We start from the raw sequence: 18,570 nt of genomic DNA, 5'->3' as shown, positions 1-18,570 counted from the left end.
AACAATGCTCCAAACGTTTTTCTAAATTAACTTAATAAAAAAACGGAATGAAATATAATCACTTTGCATTTACATACAAAACTGAACTATTTTAATAGCTGGAACAGTAGTATAAGCTGTTTTGAAAGAAGGAGAAAAAAAAGACGGGCTCGCGTCGGGCTCGGGTCGGACTCGGGCCGGTGATTCTGTTAAGCTGTCGGACATCAACGGCCTGACAATTGTTTTTACACTTTACTGCGCGATCTAATCCTTGTTTAATACTAAACATTTAATTCAAATGTCCATTTAATCTTAAATATTTGGCCATTTCTTTAAGACAGAAATGGTACGGACACTGTCATTTCTTGAATATGTGGACATCAAAATGTGCAAACTCAGCGTGAGGGTTTGAACTTTTATTCTGAAGTTACGATGAACTGTTAGCATATTTAGAAAGATATTAATGTATTCTCCTGTGTCTGCTTGGGTTTCTAAATGATTTACCTTACAAATCTGATGAAATGGTGCATGTTGCGTTCCCAGATGAGTTTAATATAGCATGCATCCTTGGAAAATGGTCTAATGAGTTTCATGGATTCTCGTCCGTGGAATACACCACTTCCAGTATTTTGCCGGTTACTGGACATGGGCAAAATGCAATCAAGGATTTTTTTTATAATCGAGTACTCTAATTGAATCAAGGAATCATGACAGCCCTATATCAGAATATCATAATTGGATGGCATTTGAACCCCATTGTCTTTACAGGATCAGTTTCAATCTGTCTTGTGTGGTTTACCTCATTTTTGTTCAATGCAGTGCCTTATTGAGGTGACTCTGACCTCTGATTGTATCTGCCCCACTCTCAATTATACTCCTGTATTTAATGGTTTCACTTCATTTAGTGTCATAACAGAACAGGTCTTTGGGATTTAAACATTTAATAAATTCTGTAAACTCAAGTTCTACCTTCAGTTCTTCCTTTGGAAGAGATTATCAAAGCATGCCACAATTATCAATGCTTCTCGCTATTAGCCAATAGAAGCACAAACTGGAGCTGAAGCTGCACCCCTGCCACACATCTGCCTCCCAAATGTTAATCTCGCTAAAGGTCTTGCTTTCTAAAATGCCAATGTTATAAAAAAAAAAACACAATGTCTAAAAATACCATGTTTGTCACCTCTTAGCCACATTAGATAAATCCTTGCAGACGTGAGGTTATCTGAATGCTCTAATTAGTTGTCTGTGTTTATTTAATGGAGTTGGTGAGATAAAGGTTACCATTCCAGAAGTAATCTCTGTCATCCAGATTTTCGGTGACCAGAAAGAGCATGCAAACTGGTTTATATATTTAGAACTTAACTTACAAGTTAATAACTCGCAAAGGGGTCATATGACGTTGCTAAAAAGAACATTATTTTGTGTATTTGGTGTAATGAAATGTGTTTATGCGGTTTAAGGTTTAAAAAAACACATTTTCCACATACTAGGGATGTCAATTTTCAATCATTTCCATGATCGATTGTCGTTTAAATTAATGATCAATTAATCGATTAATCGTTAACCTTAATGCTGCAAAATGCATCTATGCAGCCCGGCATGACAGGATTGGCAAAAGTTCCCCAAAAAAAAAAAAACCCCGCTTTCTCACCCGATTTAAAGGGGATTTAGTCTGAATAAAATGCTAGTAGCAGGATTGTAAAATGAATAGATGTGATTATATGATCATTTGATAAAATGAAGAGAGTTTGTTTGAGATCATTTTACTTTAGTGACTGTTTCCTATCCCATCATGTGGACCACTGAACGCACCTCTTCAAATGGTTTCGTGGTGCTCGTTGTTGTATTTTAAAACACAATTGCAATGCTTTCAACTGACATTAAGGCATTTAAACTAAAATGATCCCAAACGTAACTGTGGCGCGTGTGGCTGTGCTGCGCAGTCAGTAAACCGCTTCCATCGGCGCTGCTGCAGCAAAACACACTGTTGCTCACATCAAACATTATCATGTGAGTATAATGACCAGTACTTCATTTGATCCTGCTGGATCCTGTTCTGGAAAATGTCAGATTTTGAATTTTTGCATTGCGGTAGGCCTATTTGTTTTTAAAAATCCGCATTTACAGTGCATTAGATTGTGACCGTGCATGCGCTTGCATGCATACGAGATGGAGCGAGCGCGGGTTTGGCTAGATGCATTTGGAGGTTACTACTCACGTCTCATTCGGCACAAATCCAAATGTTTCCATATTCGTAATGTATTTGAATGTTAAACTATTATTTATAATGTAAACTAGGCTTGTACTTTACATGCATTCGCATATAGACGGACAAGATCGTCCTCTTCACATGAGCAAAAAAGTCCTTGGCATAACAGCAGAGTGGTCCGGTATACTACGGTCTATTTAAACTGACCAGTGTAACCTTTTATATGTTTGGTTGACTGTATTTTATTTTGATAATGAACAGACTGCGATGTAAGTTTGAATTGCTAGAATATGAGGGGTGTGTGCGGGTGAGGTGCCGGCGCGATCGAACAGCTGAAGGTGAAAAACTTGTTAATGGAGTGCCGCGCCACACTTCTGTTTTAAATCTGTTAGCTTAATTATTTAAGCCAGATATATTTCACTTTTTTTTTTTTATGAAAACAAATTTTTTTTTTTTTTTAGAACTATTGCTTTCATAGGCTATACATTTTCCTTAAAGCATCCCATTTTGTCCCAGGGCTTGAAAACCTACATCCCCTAGGCTAGTTAGGTCCATGCAGAAACTAGTGAATGATCCTCTTATAGTTGTGGCATCATCGTTTAGTGACATCATTGAATGCTCCGGGAAAACGTATAGTCAGTGTCGGTCACAGCACCTTTTAATTGCTGTTTTGAATCCAGTAATTATTTATTTACAAATTATAAACTCGGATTATGACAAGTGTGGTATAAAAGCTTTGTTTATTAGAGGAATATTTGGTTAGCTGGAAAATGTTACATCGCGACAAAACAAGGCAAGGCAAAACAAGGAAACACGGAGACTCGGAAAGGAGTACAGGCTAAACAATACTCAGCAGAGAAAGGTGGTTAGAGTGGGTGTTATATAGTGAATGAGGTAATTAGAAACAGCTGTGTGCAATGAGTGCAATCAGGGCAGTGTGCAAATTGTGCAAAGAATGATGGGAAATGTAGTCCGGGGTGCTATGCAACAGTTTGTGTAGTGCGAGAGTCAATGTAATGGAAAGTGTGACATCTGGTGGTGAATAAACGGAAGTCCATGAACCGAATTCGTGCCAGCGACCATGTTTTTGGATGCCGTTCGAGCCCATATAGCCTACATTCACGCGGCTTTGTTCTGGTTTGCTGGTTGGTCACGAATTTACACAAATTCAGTAATATTTAGGCATTGTTTCTTTTCCTAAATCCTCACCGTCTAGCCCTCTAATTTCGCAAGTTTATTTTATTGTCATTCCCTTTTTTATCACTGTTTTCGCATCTAAGGGAAATGAAAGAATTCGTTCGATTTATTAATTTGTTCCCTCATTTTAGTTAAATCATGGGTTAAGGAACAAAATTAATGAAACATGAACAGTGGCCACAAATAATAAGTCGTAGGAACGAATTAACAAGTTATAGGAATGAATAGCCTGTCTGTCCTGTGTCCCGCAGCCCTGCAAAGCGCAGAGCCCGATATGAAAGAATTATCTGGGGAAATGACTTAGTTACTACATTTCTATTGCTTTCTATGTTGAAGAACTTTGTGTTGTTTCTATTTGAATGTACTTTTAAAGTTTAAATCACATTTGTTGACATTATTGTTGACATCCCTACCACATACTGTACATTATTGTTTCTCCTCTATGCCCCGCCTTTCTGAAACGCGTCGATTTTTACAAAGCTCATCGGTCTGAAAAGCGAGGTGTGCTCTGATTGGCCAGCTATCCAGTGCATTGTGATTGGCCGAATACCTCAAGCGTGTGACGGAAATGTTACGCCCCTTACCATATTGTGATGCCCTGTCCGGCCGGAGCGACGAGACAAAAACATTAAAACCTATTATAAACGAGGCATTTGTTGCATCCAGTGGGGATGGATTATAATGACATATACTGTCTTTTTACGCGTTGCATCATGCCGCGGAAACATAAAACCATGTCTTCATTTGTGATCGGAGAAATGACAAATAACAAGCACTACTCTACACTGCTCAAAACTCACATTTGAATCGTCAGTGGCAAATTCTTTAATATAAAAAACTTACTTACAGTCTTTAAGTCAGAACAGCCGGCATTGTAGTCTACTCTCCCAGGATCAGGAAACAGTCCTCCATAAAATGTGCTACACATCTGAATATTTGGGTTGAACTGTTCCGGAACAGTGTTGTAAATACAACTTAACCACTGATTTCTAGTTTTCTTTTGGAAGATCAAACAAAGTAGTTTCGCTTTCAGGCCGCACATTGCTAGAGTGAGCTTGCGGCAACCACATGTGACGACCCCGGGCTGGACTCCGCTTCGTCCACGGTGAAAGCTGATCCGGCGATTGACCGTGCGAAATTGATGTATTTCCTCAGCGACCAGCACGGATCAGCTCTAGGCATGACGAAGCGGATATAGTCCTCTTTTGGAAGACCAAACAAAGTAGTTTCGCTTTCACAACGAAACACAGCGTCTTCACGACATGGTGGCAGCAACAATACTACAGCGAGAATAAAAGTTATGCCTTCTTTCTTTGCGTGAACATTTGGGCGGCGTTATGCAAATCTTCCCACATCGTGACGTAGACATGTGGGGGCGTGTTAGAACGAGCCGTTTTAGGTAGGCGTGGTTGACTCTTAACTTTTATAAAGAATATCTCTTTGGATTTGAGAATTTAGTTTTTGCAACTTTACAGATCTTCTTTATGCACCAAGAGCTTGTAACACTCCAAAGAGAAAGGAAAAATTTAAATCGCATCATATGACCCCTTTAAAACTTAACTTAGCCATCTTAACATGGGGATATGGGTGCAATTAAAAATGTTCCATGTAAAAGTTCTTGAAGGTGAAGTGTGTAAATTTTGCACCACAAGTAGCGTTAAAAGCAGACACAAAAATAATTGTGCATTTTTTTTCATTTCTTCAATAGCTTATGTTGCGGCATCAGGCTGGTTGAGATACTTGGTTAATTGGGATATTTTGAAAGCGCCACAGTCTTTATACCTGTCGGGAGAATCAACCTATTATTGGCTTGCTTACTTGCAACTCCCTTGCTTGTAAGCTGGGAAAGAAGAAAGTATTTAATTTTTTCTTTTCAACTTTAAGCCATGCTTTTCATTGTGGTCTGTTGTTCTCATTTAAGTGTTAAATGTTTAACTTAATGAGTAAGGATTCCAAGCCACCAAGGTATTTTTCCAATTACTTCTATCCATTTACTTAATTTTCCAGAATTGCGGCACCTTGTTTGAAATACCTGTTTTATCAGTGAATCACTGAAGCAGTGTGCGTAGATTTGTGTTGGAGTGCCAGCCATATAACAGTACTGACTTGGCATTCCTCGGTCAGGAGGCCAACACTCTGCGTATTATCAAAATCTTTGCTGCGTTATTAAAAAGCCCATATCTGCATGCTCCTGAGACTTATAATTCTCTTAACTCAAGTTTCCTGAGCTTTCAGTATCCTCACAAAACAACCAAATTCATATCCTGTGCTGAGAAAAACTGGATGGCAGATTAAGGAAACAGTCCAAATGCCAACAAGAAATTAAAACTTTTAATTATCTGATGATGATGATATTAAATGATATCTTTTAATTAAAAATTCAAAGACATCACATTCGCATGCCTCTTCCTATGTGGTATTTTTGAACCCTGCTTTAATCAGATGCAGTAAATCCTATACAGGTGCATCTCAATAAATCAGAATGTCGTGGAAAAGTGCATTTATTTCAGTAATTCAACTCAAATTGTGATACTCGTGTATTAATATAGCAAAAAAAAATAGTTGTGTTGATTTTCATGCAAAAAAAATAAACAAACAGTACAACATGCAGTCCATTTTATGGATGAATTGCATGATTAGTGTGGTCCTTTTTTAAACAGTATTCAAATCAGGCCAAAATGACCACAGGTCATTCATCCACCTGAATCATGGACTTGAATCACTTCCTCAGTGAGTTACTGATTACTCTTTCACGCACAAACCATATGTGCTATGTGCAACTTGAAAAGAACCGAGAATTGCTACTTGTATTTATGTTTATCTTTTGAAAGCAATGATAAAATTCCAAACCAAAAGGTTATTGAAACTTAAATTAGCAAGTTCACATTTTTGAGGTCTATATCCTCCACTGCAAAAACTGTAGTAAACACAGGAGAATAATAACTTCCTTCATTCTCAAAAGCATGTCCAGTATTGTATTAGTGGCTTTTTCTATGGTTTTCTATTAGATTTGAATGCTCCTACAGGAAGTTCTATAGCCACCGTGACCTAGATTTGTAGGGTTCTCTTACAAATCCCTCCTTTGTCCCCTGTGTCCTTCCCTCCATCTCTCATCCTTCATATCGACTTCCACTTTTCTCCTATCTATTGTCTTCACCTCATTAATTATTTTCTTCTCTTCTATATTCCCATTTTCTGTATTAATGGTATTAATCTGTCTTTTTTTATATCCTCTCTCTGCTTTCATTCATCCATCTCTCTTTCTCTCACCTACAGAGCACTGGAACTACTTTGGTACCGATGAGAAGCTGGGGCCCGTGGCTCTGAGCATTCGAAGAGAGAAACTGGATGATACCAAAGATTTAAAGGACCAGTACCAGTACCGCATCATCTTTCGTACCAGTGAGGTGTGTATGACACAAGCCGGGTTTCCATCTAAAGTTGTGAATTTAACTTGTGCGCAAAATTAGAATGTTGCATAAAACATTTGCGAATAAGCACCGCTTCCATCCGACGAGTCAAAGAGAACAAAATCATCACTTCATGATAAACTGGCACTAAATATCACTAAGAAAAGTGGGAGAAGCCACTGAATATAATAATTTAAATGACTTTTTCGTCCAAGCGAGCAGACGAAACAAAATGAATGCGGCCATTGCTTTCGTGGATGCCTGCTTTTTCGGTAACGCAGTTCTGACTTCATCAATACTTTGATGACAGACTTTACTTGGGCATTTAAGAATGACCATAACAACAATTCAGATGCTGTTCAACAAGATCGGTCCACTGGTTAGTCAGGTTACGCCATCCCATTGAGCAAAGTCACATGATTTTTTGAATTTTTTCAGCAAATGCATTTCCATCTCCCATTATTCGAATTAACCCTTTTTTGCACAAGACAAAAACCACCTCAAGCGAGCGTTTTTGGTTTTTTTGCCAAGTAAGGGATTTTTCCCCCCCCAAACTTGGCATTTCCATTACTCGTTTCTGATGCGATGCTTCAAAATGAGCATTAAAACAGGGTGATGGAAACATAACTACAGATATTTGTGCAAATTAAATTAATTAAACCTGGATCAGCTCCCATGACAAAATTATTCATTTACCCACAAAAAAGCATAGTTGTCCGTGGGCTTCTCTGGCCACTTTAATCCATCTTTTTGAGCGTGAAATTTTTGTTGTCTGTTCTTATCTGATTAAATCTGATAAAACCGTTTCTGGTAGGCTTAACAATGTGACTTGAGAGAGGTTTGTGCTTTTTGATGGAACCCTCAGTTGGCCTTTTGGGCTAATGCTTTTTATTTATAGGCATAGTAGGGAACAATGTAATGATCCTGAGACAATTTGTACTTGATTTGTTGCTTTAAAAACACAAAACGTTATGCGATACATTGAAAAAATTAATAAAATCATTTTGAGAACTTTGGCCTTCTTTTTGCATCTATGCCATTTTCATTCACATATAGGAGGATGACACTAGTTCATGTCATGTTTACGGATCTGTCTCATCAAATCTCCTGTTTTTTACACTGTAGTTACACTGGATTTGAAAATAAATTCTGAGCATGTTTTGTGCCTTGCGTGCAAGACATTGCTATAAAGACCATACAGTAATTTTTGCTTAATAATGGTGTGTTTGAAAAGTGCTGAGCTGTACTGGTATGCCTGCTGCTCTGCTGGGTTTAGTAAGATTACATGGCTGCCTGGACACATCAAACTCACCCGCTCTGAACAATGCAGCGTCTTCCGTTCATTCACATTCACACAGTCATTATTCTCGCTATAGATGTGATTATAACTCATTTCTAAAGTGCCTTGAACATGTGCTTGAACCCTAACTTGATTCAACAGCGTTATTTTGGTCAGAGGTTCGAGTTAAATGATCGAATGGGTGGCTGTCCATGTGACCAGTCATATGACGTCTTCAGATGTATGACAAATGGCACAAGAAACCAGAAACGCAAGCCTCAAAAACTAAATATTTTAAGTATTCCAGCGTTCCCACCTGTTTGTACTAATTTTACAGTAACTAATGGCTTTAGCATCAGTGTGTGTGAGGTTGTGACGGAGGTTGTGCTGCAAGGCGATGAATCAGGAAGCAGTGGGGAAAGGATGCCACACAGTGGGCACTTCTGGACATAATTTTTCAGCTATTCATAATCATTCTCATGCTCTCAGAGGATATTTGGGCAGTCATATGATGGTATTTGATGTGTGTGTGTGTCTGTGTGCGTCTCCCCACATGGTTTCCTGTGGCTGCTGCAGCTGGTCACATTACGAGGAGCGATCCTAGAGGACGCAATTCTGTCCACAGCAAAGCACGGAACGGTTCGTGGTTTGCCTTTAAAGGAGGTTCTGGAGTATGTGCTCCCAGAACTCAGCGTGTCCTGTCTGCGATTGGCTCTCAGCACGCCAAAGGTCACAGAGCAGCTTCTTAAACTGGATGAGCAGGGGGTGAGTAAATGATGATACTTTATGACACACTACTTCCTGAGAGATGAAAGTCAAGTTTTCATCTTTAATAATTCCCCAAAAATGAACAATTGCAGTGTTCCTCATATTAGTATGTCTGACTCTGACACTGTGTGCGTCTTTACAGCTTAGTCAGAAACACAAAGTGGGCATCCTGCTGTGTCGAGCAGGACAGAGCACGGAGGAGGAGATGTACAACAATGAAGAGGCTACGCCAGCCTTCACCGCCTTCCTGGAGCTGCTGGGAGAAACTGTGTGTCTGAAGGGTTTCAACAAATATGCTGCCCAGCTAGACACCAAAAGTGAGCAAGACTTTCTGTGTCTCTTACACGTGTCCTAAAAAGGCACAGCACGATAAAGTGTCAAGCGATAAATCGCATCTCTTCCATGTTAATCAGAGTTCTTGTCCAAACCCACCGCGACCATCAAAAGCATAGTGTGTAAATACATTTTGACGGTCTCTTGGTTTATAATTGAGGCGTCACACTGGGTAGCTCCATGAATTCACAGTGAAATACAAAATCTTGCTCAGGATGGCTCAAACAAACAGACTGTAATTCCATTTGGTAGCACAGAAATTACACACAGAAATTTTGTTTAACAACATTTTGAATGCTCATACCACACACACACACATTTACTTGGCTATCTAAATGGGGACATTCTATAGGCTTCTATTGTTTTTACATACTGCTACCCAACCCTTACAGAAAAATGTCTGCATTTTTACTATATATATATATATATATATATATATATGAGAGTGTAATTGAAACTGGAATCGATAAAAGCACCGCTGTTGTTTACACACACTCTATATCCAAAATCATGTAGGAACATCTTGATAGACGCTATATGGTGTAATTTAGTATATATTAGTGTCCAAAAGATAACTAAAAGGCTTTTCTTTTGCATTTTTCTGATATAATTGTTAGTTTTTATTACAAATGATATTATAAGCATGACAATTTAAGTGAAAGGTTGAATTAACATAATACAATTAAATAATTTCATAATTTGGTATGGTTTGTCCTCCTTTTGCTTTAATGACAGCAGCACATGAGCTGCATGAACTTTTGAGTAAAACCTGATGGTCATGTTCTCCAGCATGATTTTAGATGATGAAATGTACACACACACACATTAATTTTAATTTGGGGGTTAAATTATAATTTTTATACCATAATTCCAGTGGGGTACATTGACATTGTCACTGTACATTGTCTTTATAATTATTAATATGCATGTGTATGTTTAACAGCGGACTCAACTGGAACACACTCCCTGTATACAACCTATCAGGACTATGAGATCATGTTTCACGTGTCCACCATGCTTCCATACATGCCCAGCAATCCTCAACAGGTAAGACACACATCAGTACATCCAAGAGCCTGTATAGAACCGACCTGACCCAACTTATCCTGACACAACCCTCCCCCTCTCTCTCACCTGGACAGACTCCCAGAATGTCTTGCACATTGTTTACATGCTATTCATTTTCTTTGCTCATATTCAGCAGTGTGTTTGTGGTGGGTACTGCATGTGGCAGACCCAGTTTGCAAAGAAACATCTGGAATGGTAGTAAAGTTTATAGAGTGGCTGCAGTAAATCCAGTGGAAATTCAGCAGCTCTTTTTTCACGCAGCACAAGCTTCTGGACATCCACTTTCAGAGTCTGTATTTTTTTGTTTCATGTGGTTGTGAAGGAATTGCTCTCGCTCTTTCTTTTTCGGTTCGTTATTGTCAAGTTCTCCTGCTGTTTTTATATGCACTGGCATATGAAAAGGGGCAGGGTGTGGTTTTCTAGTGATTTCCATACTGTTGATTACGATCCAGTAATGTGGCATCTTCTGCCCTCGGGAAGTTTCATGTGCATGCATATGCGTCAACGGCTTTTTGCAATGAAAACATTCGTTGAAAACACACTTGAAGACAACCTGAATTGCCATCTGCACATTTAATTTGCATAGTGAGATGTGCATCTGAGTGAAATAAAGTATTAAGTGGGAAATAATGTAGGGAAATACTTTTTTGTCAAATTTTTAGATAAAAACATGTCTTTTTAGTAACTTTTTAATTGTTAATCATTGTTGTTATTGTTATTTATGTATCAGGTATTATGTATTATTTTACTTAGTTTTTTTGTACAGTTTTGTAGTACTCTGAATATAAGAAAGGACCATTACAAATAAAATTCATTTATATTATTATTACTATAATTATTTATCTGTTGATATTTGCACTGTAGGTTCAGTGGGGATTGGGATGAAATATTTAAAACATTTTTAAAGTAATAATTTGCTTTATTTTTGGTTATATATATATATATGGTTATATCAGCAGCAAAGAAAACTACTTCTGTAAAGGGAGAAAATAATATATATAACGTATATTATTTGTATAATATAATTTAATATAAATAGAATATTTCAAAATTATTATTTTTGCAGCACCATTTGGTTATGCAAAAATTAGACAACTTCAAATTCATCTGATCTGCTCGCTCTCAGATGAGCTGCAGAGGGCAGTGTTTATCTGTCAGGTAATTCTCTCTCTTATTAAAGCGCACAACACATGGAGTGTGTTGTAGTGATTACGGTGAGATAGAAAGGGATGTCAGGCTGTAGAATAATTTCAGGGTACAGGAGTGTCCCCCCTTAGAACTCATTAAAGGGAGGGCCATGTCAGCATTCAAGAAAGACTAGTGTTTCCATAGTTTTTCCTTTGTGTGTTGTTGAAATGTAAGATAGCTTATATAACCGATGCCCTCACTCTGTTGCGAACGGGTGGGCAGCCTCTATTGCTCTGACTCAGATTGGAGGCCAGTCTTTCACACAGAGACATAGAGATGCTCCTAATTTCACGGTCTATTTTTACATGTAGATTAACTGCCGTTTTAAACATCGGTTCTGAGCATCTCTGCTGTCGACTCTCTTAGTAGATCTCCTAGAGTTCAAATGAGTCCATGTAACTCACAGAGCATGTTGCCTTGATCACAGATTGGAATGGACAAATCAACTCCATACATAAGTGCAGAGAATGGCACTCCTGAATGTTTTCAGATGTCTTTTTGCATTGTACGCCAAGTACTGTACACTGTATTGATATTCCTCAAACATTCTGGTTAGGGTTTAAACGAATCTACTAAACCTTAGTTATTAAACTTCTGCACTTAATTCATTCTGAACCACTGAACATACAGACTCTATTTAAATGTTTTGTCTGTTTCAGCTTTAATTTCAGCTGTAGGTGTGTAAGTGATTAATGCTTTAGCATTTTTTTTGTGTGAAAACTTTACATATTAACATTTAAGAATTCCCATTACCATTGTATGACTGATTTGAAATATACATTACTATTCAAAAATTTGAAAGAAGCTGATTTGAAAGAAATCTCTCATAATCACCAAGACTGCATTTATTTGATCAAAATGTAATTAGGTGACATATTATTACAATTTAAAATAATAATTTTTTATATTCACAATTCATATTGTTAATATTAGTATTGTTGTAAACAGCTGAGCCGCTTAATATTTTTGTGGAATCTGTGATGCATTTTTCGATCAGGATTCCTTGATGAATAGAAAGATCAAAACAGCATTTTTTTTTTGTTTTTTTGAAATGGCAAGACTTTATAACATAATAAATCTCTTCTCTGTCACTTTTGGTGAATTTAATGCATACATGCAGAATAAAAGTATTAATTTATTTAAAGAAAAAACATACTGACCCTAAACGTTTGAAAGGTATTGTAATATAACTCCTCAAATGAAACATGTGCAGGACTCACTCACATGGTTCCAACAGAGTTCCAGAAGAGCCATTAGCATGTTGCTAAGCTAACAGTCAACCTGTCGGGCACATAGCGGGACACATTTCTGCTCCTGGTATGATGTCAAAATAAGCATAAAAACACATAGCACACAAAAAAATTTGGGTAACGCTATTTTTGGTTGTTGGTGAGCAGTTTTAGGCATGGAAGGAATTTGTATATTTGTAATCAGCATTTCTTTGAGCTTGTTGCAATGCATTCTGAGATTGCTTTCTGTATTGAGGATATATGAATTATATGAATATTAAATGAATATGCTGCCATGAATTTGGTCAAAATGAGATATCTTAGAATGCAGAATAATTATGCTGGCTACCATTTGGAAACTCCTTTGCATTGGAAGTGATGCCTTAAAATTCTGCTCTTAAAGAGCAAATTTGTTGAATCTGGTTGTTGTGACAATTGCAAAGTGGCCCAGATGCATCATTTCATTTAGAGAAGCTAAAAAAGATGATCTAAAACCTAAATACTCTACCTTTGCAACCTTGCATGCACTGGTATTTCCTTCAGGAAATGTGATTCTAGCAAGTATTGTAACTTGATCTTTTTACAACATTAGTCCATTGTATTGCATGTGTTTTAGTGGCTGTCTCACAGATTGGTGCTGCAGTGCTGTTAACAGGCTTTTTCACACCTCTGTGTCTCTCACCACAGAAATCATTGTGCATCTATGAAGATACTTCTGCCAGTTCCCTTTTTTTCCTGTGTCCTTCAACAGAACACTCTATCCTTTCTCTCTCTTGCTCTCTCTTTCTCTCTCTCTCTCTCCTACTCTTTCCCTCTTGCAGTCTTGCTTTCATAACTTTTTTTTTTGTGGGTACATTGTGTGCATTAAACAGTAACATAGGACTTACATTGAAGGACAGACCTGAGCCATATCTAGGAGCCACAATATCATTAATGGCGCTTTTCAACTGCATGGTACGACTCGGCACAGTATGGCTCGGCAGGGTTTGTGTTTCCACTGCAGTTCAGTACCGCTTTAGAGTGGGCGGTATTATTCACATGTCGTTATAGTTGCGCCGCCTCTACTACCACGACTCCTAAAAAAAACTTTTTCATTCCGCATCGCCCCATCAAGCTCTCGCTGGATCCGCTCCTCTGCTATCAACGAGAGGAACGTCTGTACTTCCACAACAGATAACAAAATGTTTTGGTTGTTAAAAAAAAGGTGCGCTCATTCAAAACAGTTGCGTTCGATCCTTCGCTGGCTGTGCTGATTTAAATCTAGTGGTTCTTTTGTGTTTGTGTTGCAAGTTCAGCGACACAGGTAACGACGATTCTCTCCGGCCAATCCGTGATCAGCAGAGTTTACACGTCACGTTTTGGTAATGGTACGGTTCACTTGGAAACCCAACCGAAGTGGTACTGTACCCAGTGGAAAACCCCCCAAAAGTGAACCGCACCGAGCCGTACCGTGCAGTGGAAAAGCGCCATTAGACCTATGGGCCTCTTTTGCCTTGAGCTCATAAGTGACCACCTATTCTTATCTCACTACAGAGTGCATCACATAAGTCTTATGTCTCTGTGATGCTAAACTGTAAAAAAGACAGCTGGGGTTGCCAGAGCTTTAATGTAAAAATATTGTAGTAGCCTTTTAAGTTTTATCAGATTAACAGAAATGTATAGTAAACAAAATTTATATTTCATTAACTTCTATAACGATAATATAGCAGTCCTGTTTTGTTCATTTATAATGTACTGATAGCTGTAATTATTTTTTTAACTTTCAAAAATGGTTCATTTGACAGCATGTAAAACTACGTGAAATGTCCTGTTTGACCTAATACTGTTTTTCACCATATAGTAATGGAACTTACTATTTAAAGTATTTTATTTTATTCTATTCCTATTCCATCTATACCACACCTGTACATACAATTTATTCTTTTTTTGTGGTTTATATTTATGCATGTGTATTTTATTCACATCTCATTTTTATTATCTGTGTGTTGTTGTTGTCTCCGTGTACTGGAAGCTTGTGACACTATAACAAATTCCTTGTATGTGCAAACATACTTGGCAATAAAGCGCTTTCTGATTTCTATTAACCATTTAATAGCAGCATTTAGCATTTTTAGTCTTTGCCCATTAAAATTACAATCATTTTTTACAGTGAACTATGGCAAATCCAGTGAGTGTGTTTTTATCAAAAGTACCAGAACCTTCCAGAATGTTTTATTTCCAGATGGACAGATTAAAAAAAAAACGTGTGTCCTCACTCCCAGCATAAAGTCAGCCAACAGAGTTGAGCTTGTTAGATCAAGCAAGTACTTGCCAGTTTTATATGCAGCATGCATCAGACAGTCAGTGAATATGGCCAGTCTGAGACAAGAATCCACCTAGTAACCACATAACCTCTGACAACAACAACCTCTGAGTTTTTATTGCATTGAACTTCTGACTTATTCTCCCTTTAATTTCTCTAACAGCTCCTGAGGAAGAGGCACATAGGAAATGATATAGTCACGATTATATTCCAGGAGCCGGGAGCCCAACCGTTCACTCCACAGAATATTCGCTCTCACTTCCAGCACGTGTTCGTCATTGTCCGTGTGCACAGCCCTTGCTCTGACAACACCTGCTACAGGTTGGCCTTGTTTCCATAGCAACCCTAGCTAAGAACAGTATTGCATGTATGCCTGTAGCCGATTGCTGAGATATGTTATGAAAATGTAGTTCAGTGAGTGACAAACCTGCTGGGATTGGTGGAAATAAGTAATAAACTCTTCTTTTTTTTTTCCTGTAGTGTTGCAGTGACCCGCATGAAGGACGTCCCTCCGTTTGGTCCACCGCTACCTTCAAATGGCCTGACGTTCCGGGACCCAGCTGCCTTCCGTGCTTTCCTGCTGGCCAAGATCATCAACGCAGAGAACGCTGCGCACAAATCAGAGAAGTTCCATGCTATGGCAACACGCACGCGCCAAGGATACCTGCGGGACCTGGCGGAGAACTGTGTTTCCACTACGCCACTCGACACTGCTGGCAAGCTGAACAATCTCATCTCGCTGGCCTCCAAACGCAAGGAACGCGTCCGGGCACGTGAGGGAGCAGAAATGGGTGCCTTAGGGGCGCTGATTTGGCGCGTACTTGCGCAGGACTTCAGTGGCGGAGGCGCCGAGCTTCCCTGTGCTCTCGCCATCTCCAGCGAGTACATTGTCCTGGCGGACTGCTCCACCAAAGAGGTGGTGTTTAACTGTTTCTGTGCTGATGTGATTGGTTGGATGGCAGAGAGACTTGCACTGAAGATTTTCTATGGCAGAGGAGACCATGTTGCCTTACGGGTACCAGAGGGCAGTGCGCAAGATATCAGAGAGGTGGTGCAGAGACTTAAGGTACTGATACAACATACATGGACAGTCAGTGAACTGGTTTGCATTATGGGATATGCCTTTAAACTCCTGTCTGTGTTTTTTTTCCCTTGCAGGCATTGACTATAGGTTGTGAGACAGTTGATATGACGTTACGACGTAATGGTTTAGGCCAGCTTGGTTTCCATGTGCGTTTGGACGGAACTGTGTCCGAAGTGGAGGAATACGGCTTCGCTTGGCAGGCGGGACTCCGGCAGGGTAGTCGTTTGGTGGAAATCTGCAAAGTTGCCGCAGTGACACTCTCCCACGAGCAGATGATCGACCTACTGCGGACTTCGGTCACCGTGAAAGTGGTCATTATTCCACCTTTTGAAGAGGGAGGGGCCCGCAGGTGAGCCTTATGGGAATTTGCACTTATTATTTGAGTTTGATGCCATTTTAAAATCTAGATGACTGCTGTTTGAGAAATCAAATGAAATCAAATTCCTCACAATACAGTAGACATCATAAGACATGCTGCATGATTTATTAGGTCACAGAAGCCACATCTGAAGCGGTATGTAGACATACTTTTTGAGGTGGCACAGAGGAATGACAGTAGCAGTGTGCAGTGCATCACACACTCACATTGCTGGTTCTTGTGCATATCTGACAGATTTCCAACCCCAGACTCAAATCCAGCCCTCGAGGGCTACTGTCCTGCAGAGTTCTTCATCCCTAATCAAAGATACCTGAGCAAACAGGTCAAGATCTTCAGATACAGGTAGTTGATCAGGATGTGAGGTAAACTCTCCAGGGCAGTGACCTTCCAGGGCTGGATTTGAGGAACCCTGGTATATTAGCATCTTTAAGATGATTTTGAAAATTACAGGTCTGAAACTGAATTAAGCTGTCTTAATTTAGTAACTCTTGAAACTACAGATCCACTATATATCAAACATATCACCATATCAGATTTTAAAATGTATCGGTATTGCCTGATAATGGATATTTAATTGTGGATGCTTATTTTCCATGTTTTTACATTTAAGTTTGCCATCATCTAACACTTACTTGAAGGTAATCTTTAACGCTAATAATTAATATTTATCAAATTTCAAAATTTATATAAATTTTTCATACTGTACATTATGATGTTGTGATGCCAACATTTACTGGTAGCATTTTAAACAATTGGCTTTAGATTTCTGTGTTTTCTTTTTTGTTTATTTAGACAAAACAATATAAATTTTTGAAAGGGAAAGTTCACCCAAAAATAAACGACATCGTTATAAGGACATCGTTAAAATAGTCCATGTGATATCAGCGGTTCAACCTTAATTTTATTAAGCTACGAGAATACTTTTTGTGCACGAAGAAAACAAAAAGAACAATTTCTTGTCTTCCGTGTCAGTCTTCGACATGCGTTCACTTCATGGCAGTACCACAGCACATGCGTGTGCATTCCTCTCTTTGTTAACAAGGCAAAACGTATCCGGGTTCTACATCAGAGCGCTGGCTCATGCGTCAACAGCACCACACACATGTGTCTGACACGGAACGGAAGAGAAGAAATTGTTGACTTGAATCACTGATGTCACATGGACTATTTCATCGATGTCCTTACTAACTTTCTGGGCCTTGAACGTGGTAGTTGCGTTGCTGTTTATGCAGGGTCAGAAAGCTCTCGGATTTCATCAAAAATATCTTAATTTGTGTTCTGAAGATGAATAAAGGTCTTACGGGTTTGCAATGAAATGAGAGTGAGTAATTAATGACAGAATTCTTTTTTTCGGGGGGCTATCCCTTTAAATCTGCTGTTTATCAGTTATCAGCCATAACATGAAATGTAAAACAGGATCCAATTAACCCAAACATAATATAAATATAAATTATGAAGTATAATTATGGAAACAACATAAGGGAAACATTGATCCAAGAATACAGTATTGATGCAAATAGTGATAAACAGAGTTTCAGTGCATTGTTTAGAGCAGGGGTTCTCAAAGTCTACATTCAAAGGTCCAAATCTGAATTTTCATCAATGTCAAAAGGTTTTTTTGACAATTGATTTTTATAAACATGCATAACAAATCAACACTTTTTTTTTTTTTTAATTAAGTGCCTTTTGTATTCAAAATACATTAATAACAAGTGCAAAAGTAGCAAAACTTAAATTTAAGTGTCAACAAAAGTGGTTGACCAATATGGGTTTTTCTCTAGACGATGCTGATATTGCTAAAAGAGTATGAGTAAATGTTTATTGCAGGGCACAAGATAGTAATAGTAGTAGTAGTACCCTAATTCATAATAATAATAATAATACATGGCTCAAAACTTGCAATTCATTCTATGCCAGCAGGAGGCGCTTTTGGAGCGGGAGATATAGCTGTTTGAGCTTACAAATGCTACTTTATCAGGCATTACAGTAAAGACGAAATGAAAATGAAATCGAGCTTTTCTGTTGGGTTCTTTTCGAAGATACATTCATATAAAAACACCTGCGCCGCATTTTGATTTTGAAACGTGCAGTGCACATTAGGGCTGCACGATTAATCGCATGCGATATTTAACGCGCATCTTGTCA

General features: G+C 38.5%; 1 protein-coding gene across 3 annotated transcripts in view; it reads left to right on the top strand.

Moving 5' to 3' along the window:
* sipa1l3 (signal-induced proliferation-associated 1 like 3) overlaps positions 1 to 18,570 on the top strand; it is a 129,972-nt gene that overhangs the window by 91,711 nt on the left and 19,691 nt on the right. For all 3 annotated transcript variants that reach the window (XM_016237011.1, XM_016237008.1, XM_016237010.1), the window contains 7 exons: positions 6,662 to 6,792; positions 8,651 to 8,839; positions 8,985 to 9,159; positions 10,119 to 10,222; positions 15,126 to 15,283; positions 15,443 to 16,028; positions 16,121 to 16,395. In XM_016237011.1, coding sequence (XP_016092497.1) covers positions 6,662 to 6,792; positions 8,651 to 8,839; positions 8,985 to 9,159; positions 10,119 to 10,222; positions 15,126 to 15,283; positions 15,443 to 16,028; positions 16,121 to 16,395 — 1,618 coding nt within the window. The remainder of the gene's footprint in view (positions 1 to 6,661; positions 6,793 to 8,650; positions 8,840 to 8,984; positions 9,160 to 10,118; positions 10,223 to 15,125; positions 15,284 to 15,442; positions 16,029 to 16,120; positions 16,396 to 18,570) is intronic.

This window comes from Sinocyclocheilus grahami, unplaced genomic scaffold, assembly GCF_001515645.1.
Source record: "Sinocyclocheilus grahami isolate Dianchi unplaced genomic scaffold, SAMN03320097.WGS_v1.1 scaffold503.1, whole genome shotgun sequence".
Taxonomy (NCBI): domain Eukaryota; kingdom Metazoa; phylum Chordata; class Actinopteri; order Cypriniformes; family Cyprinidae; genus Sinocyclocheilus; species Sinocyclocheilus grahami.
This window is presented reverse-complemented; position numbering and strand designations above follow the sequence as displayed.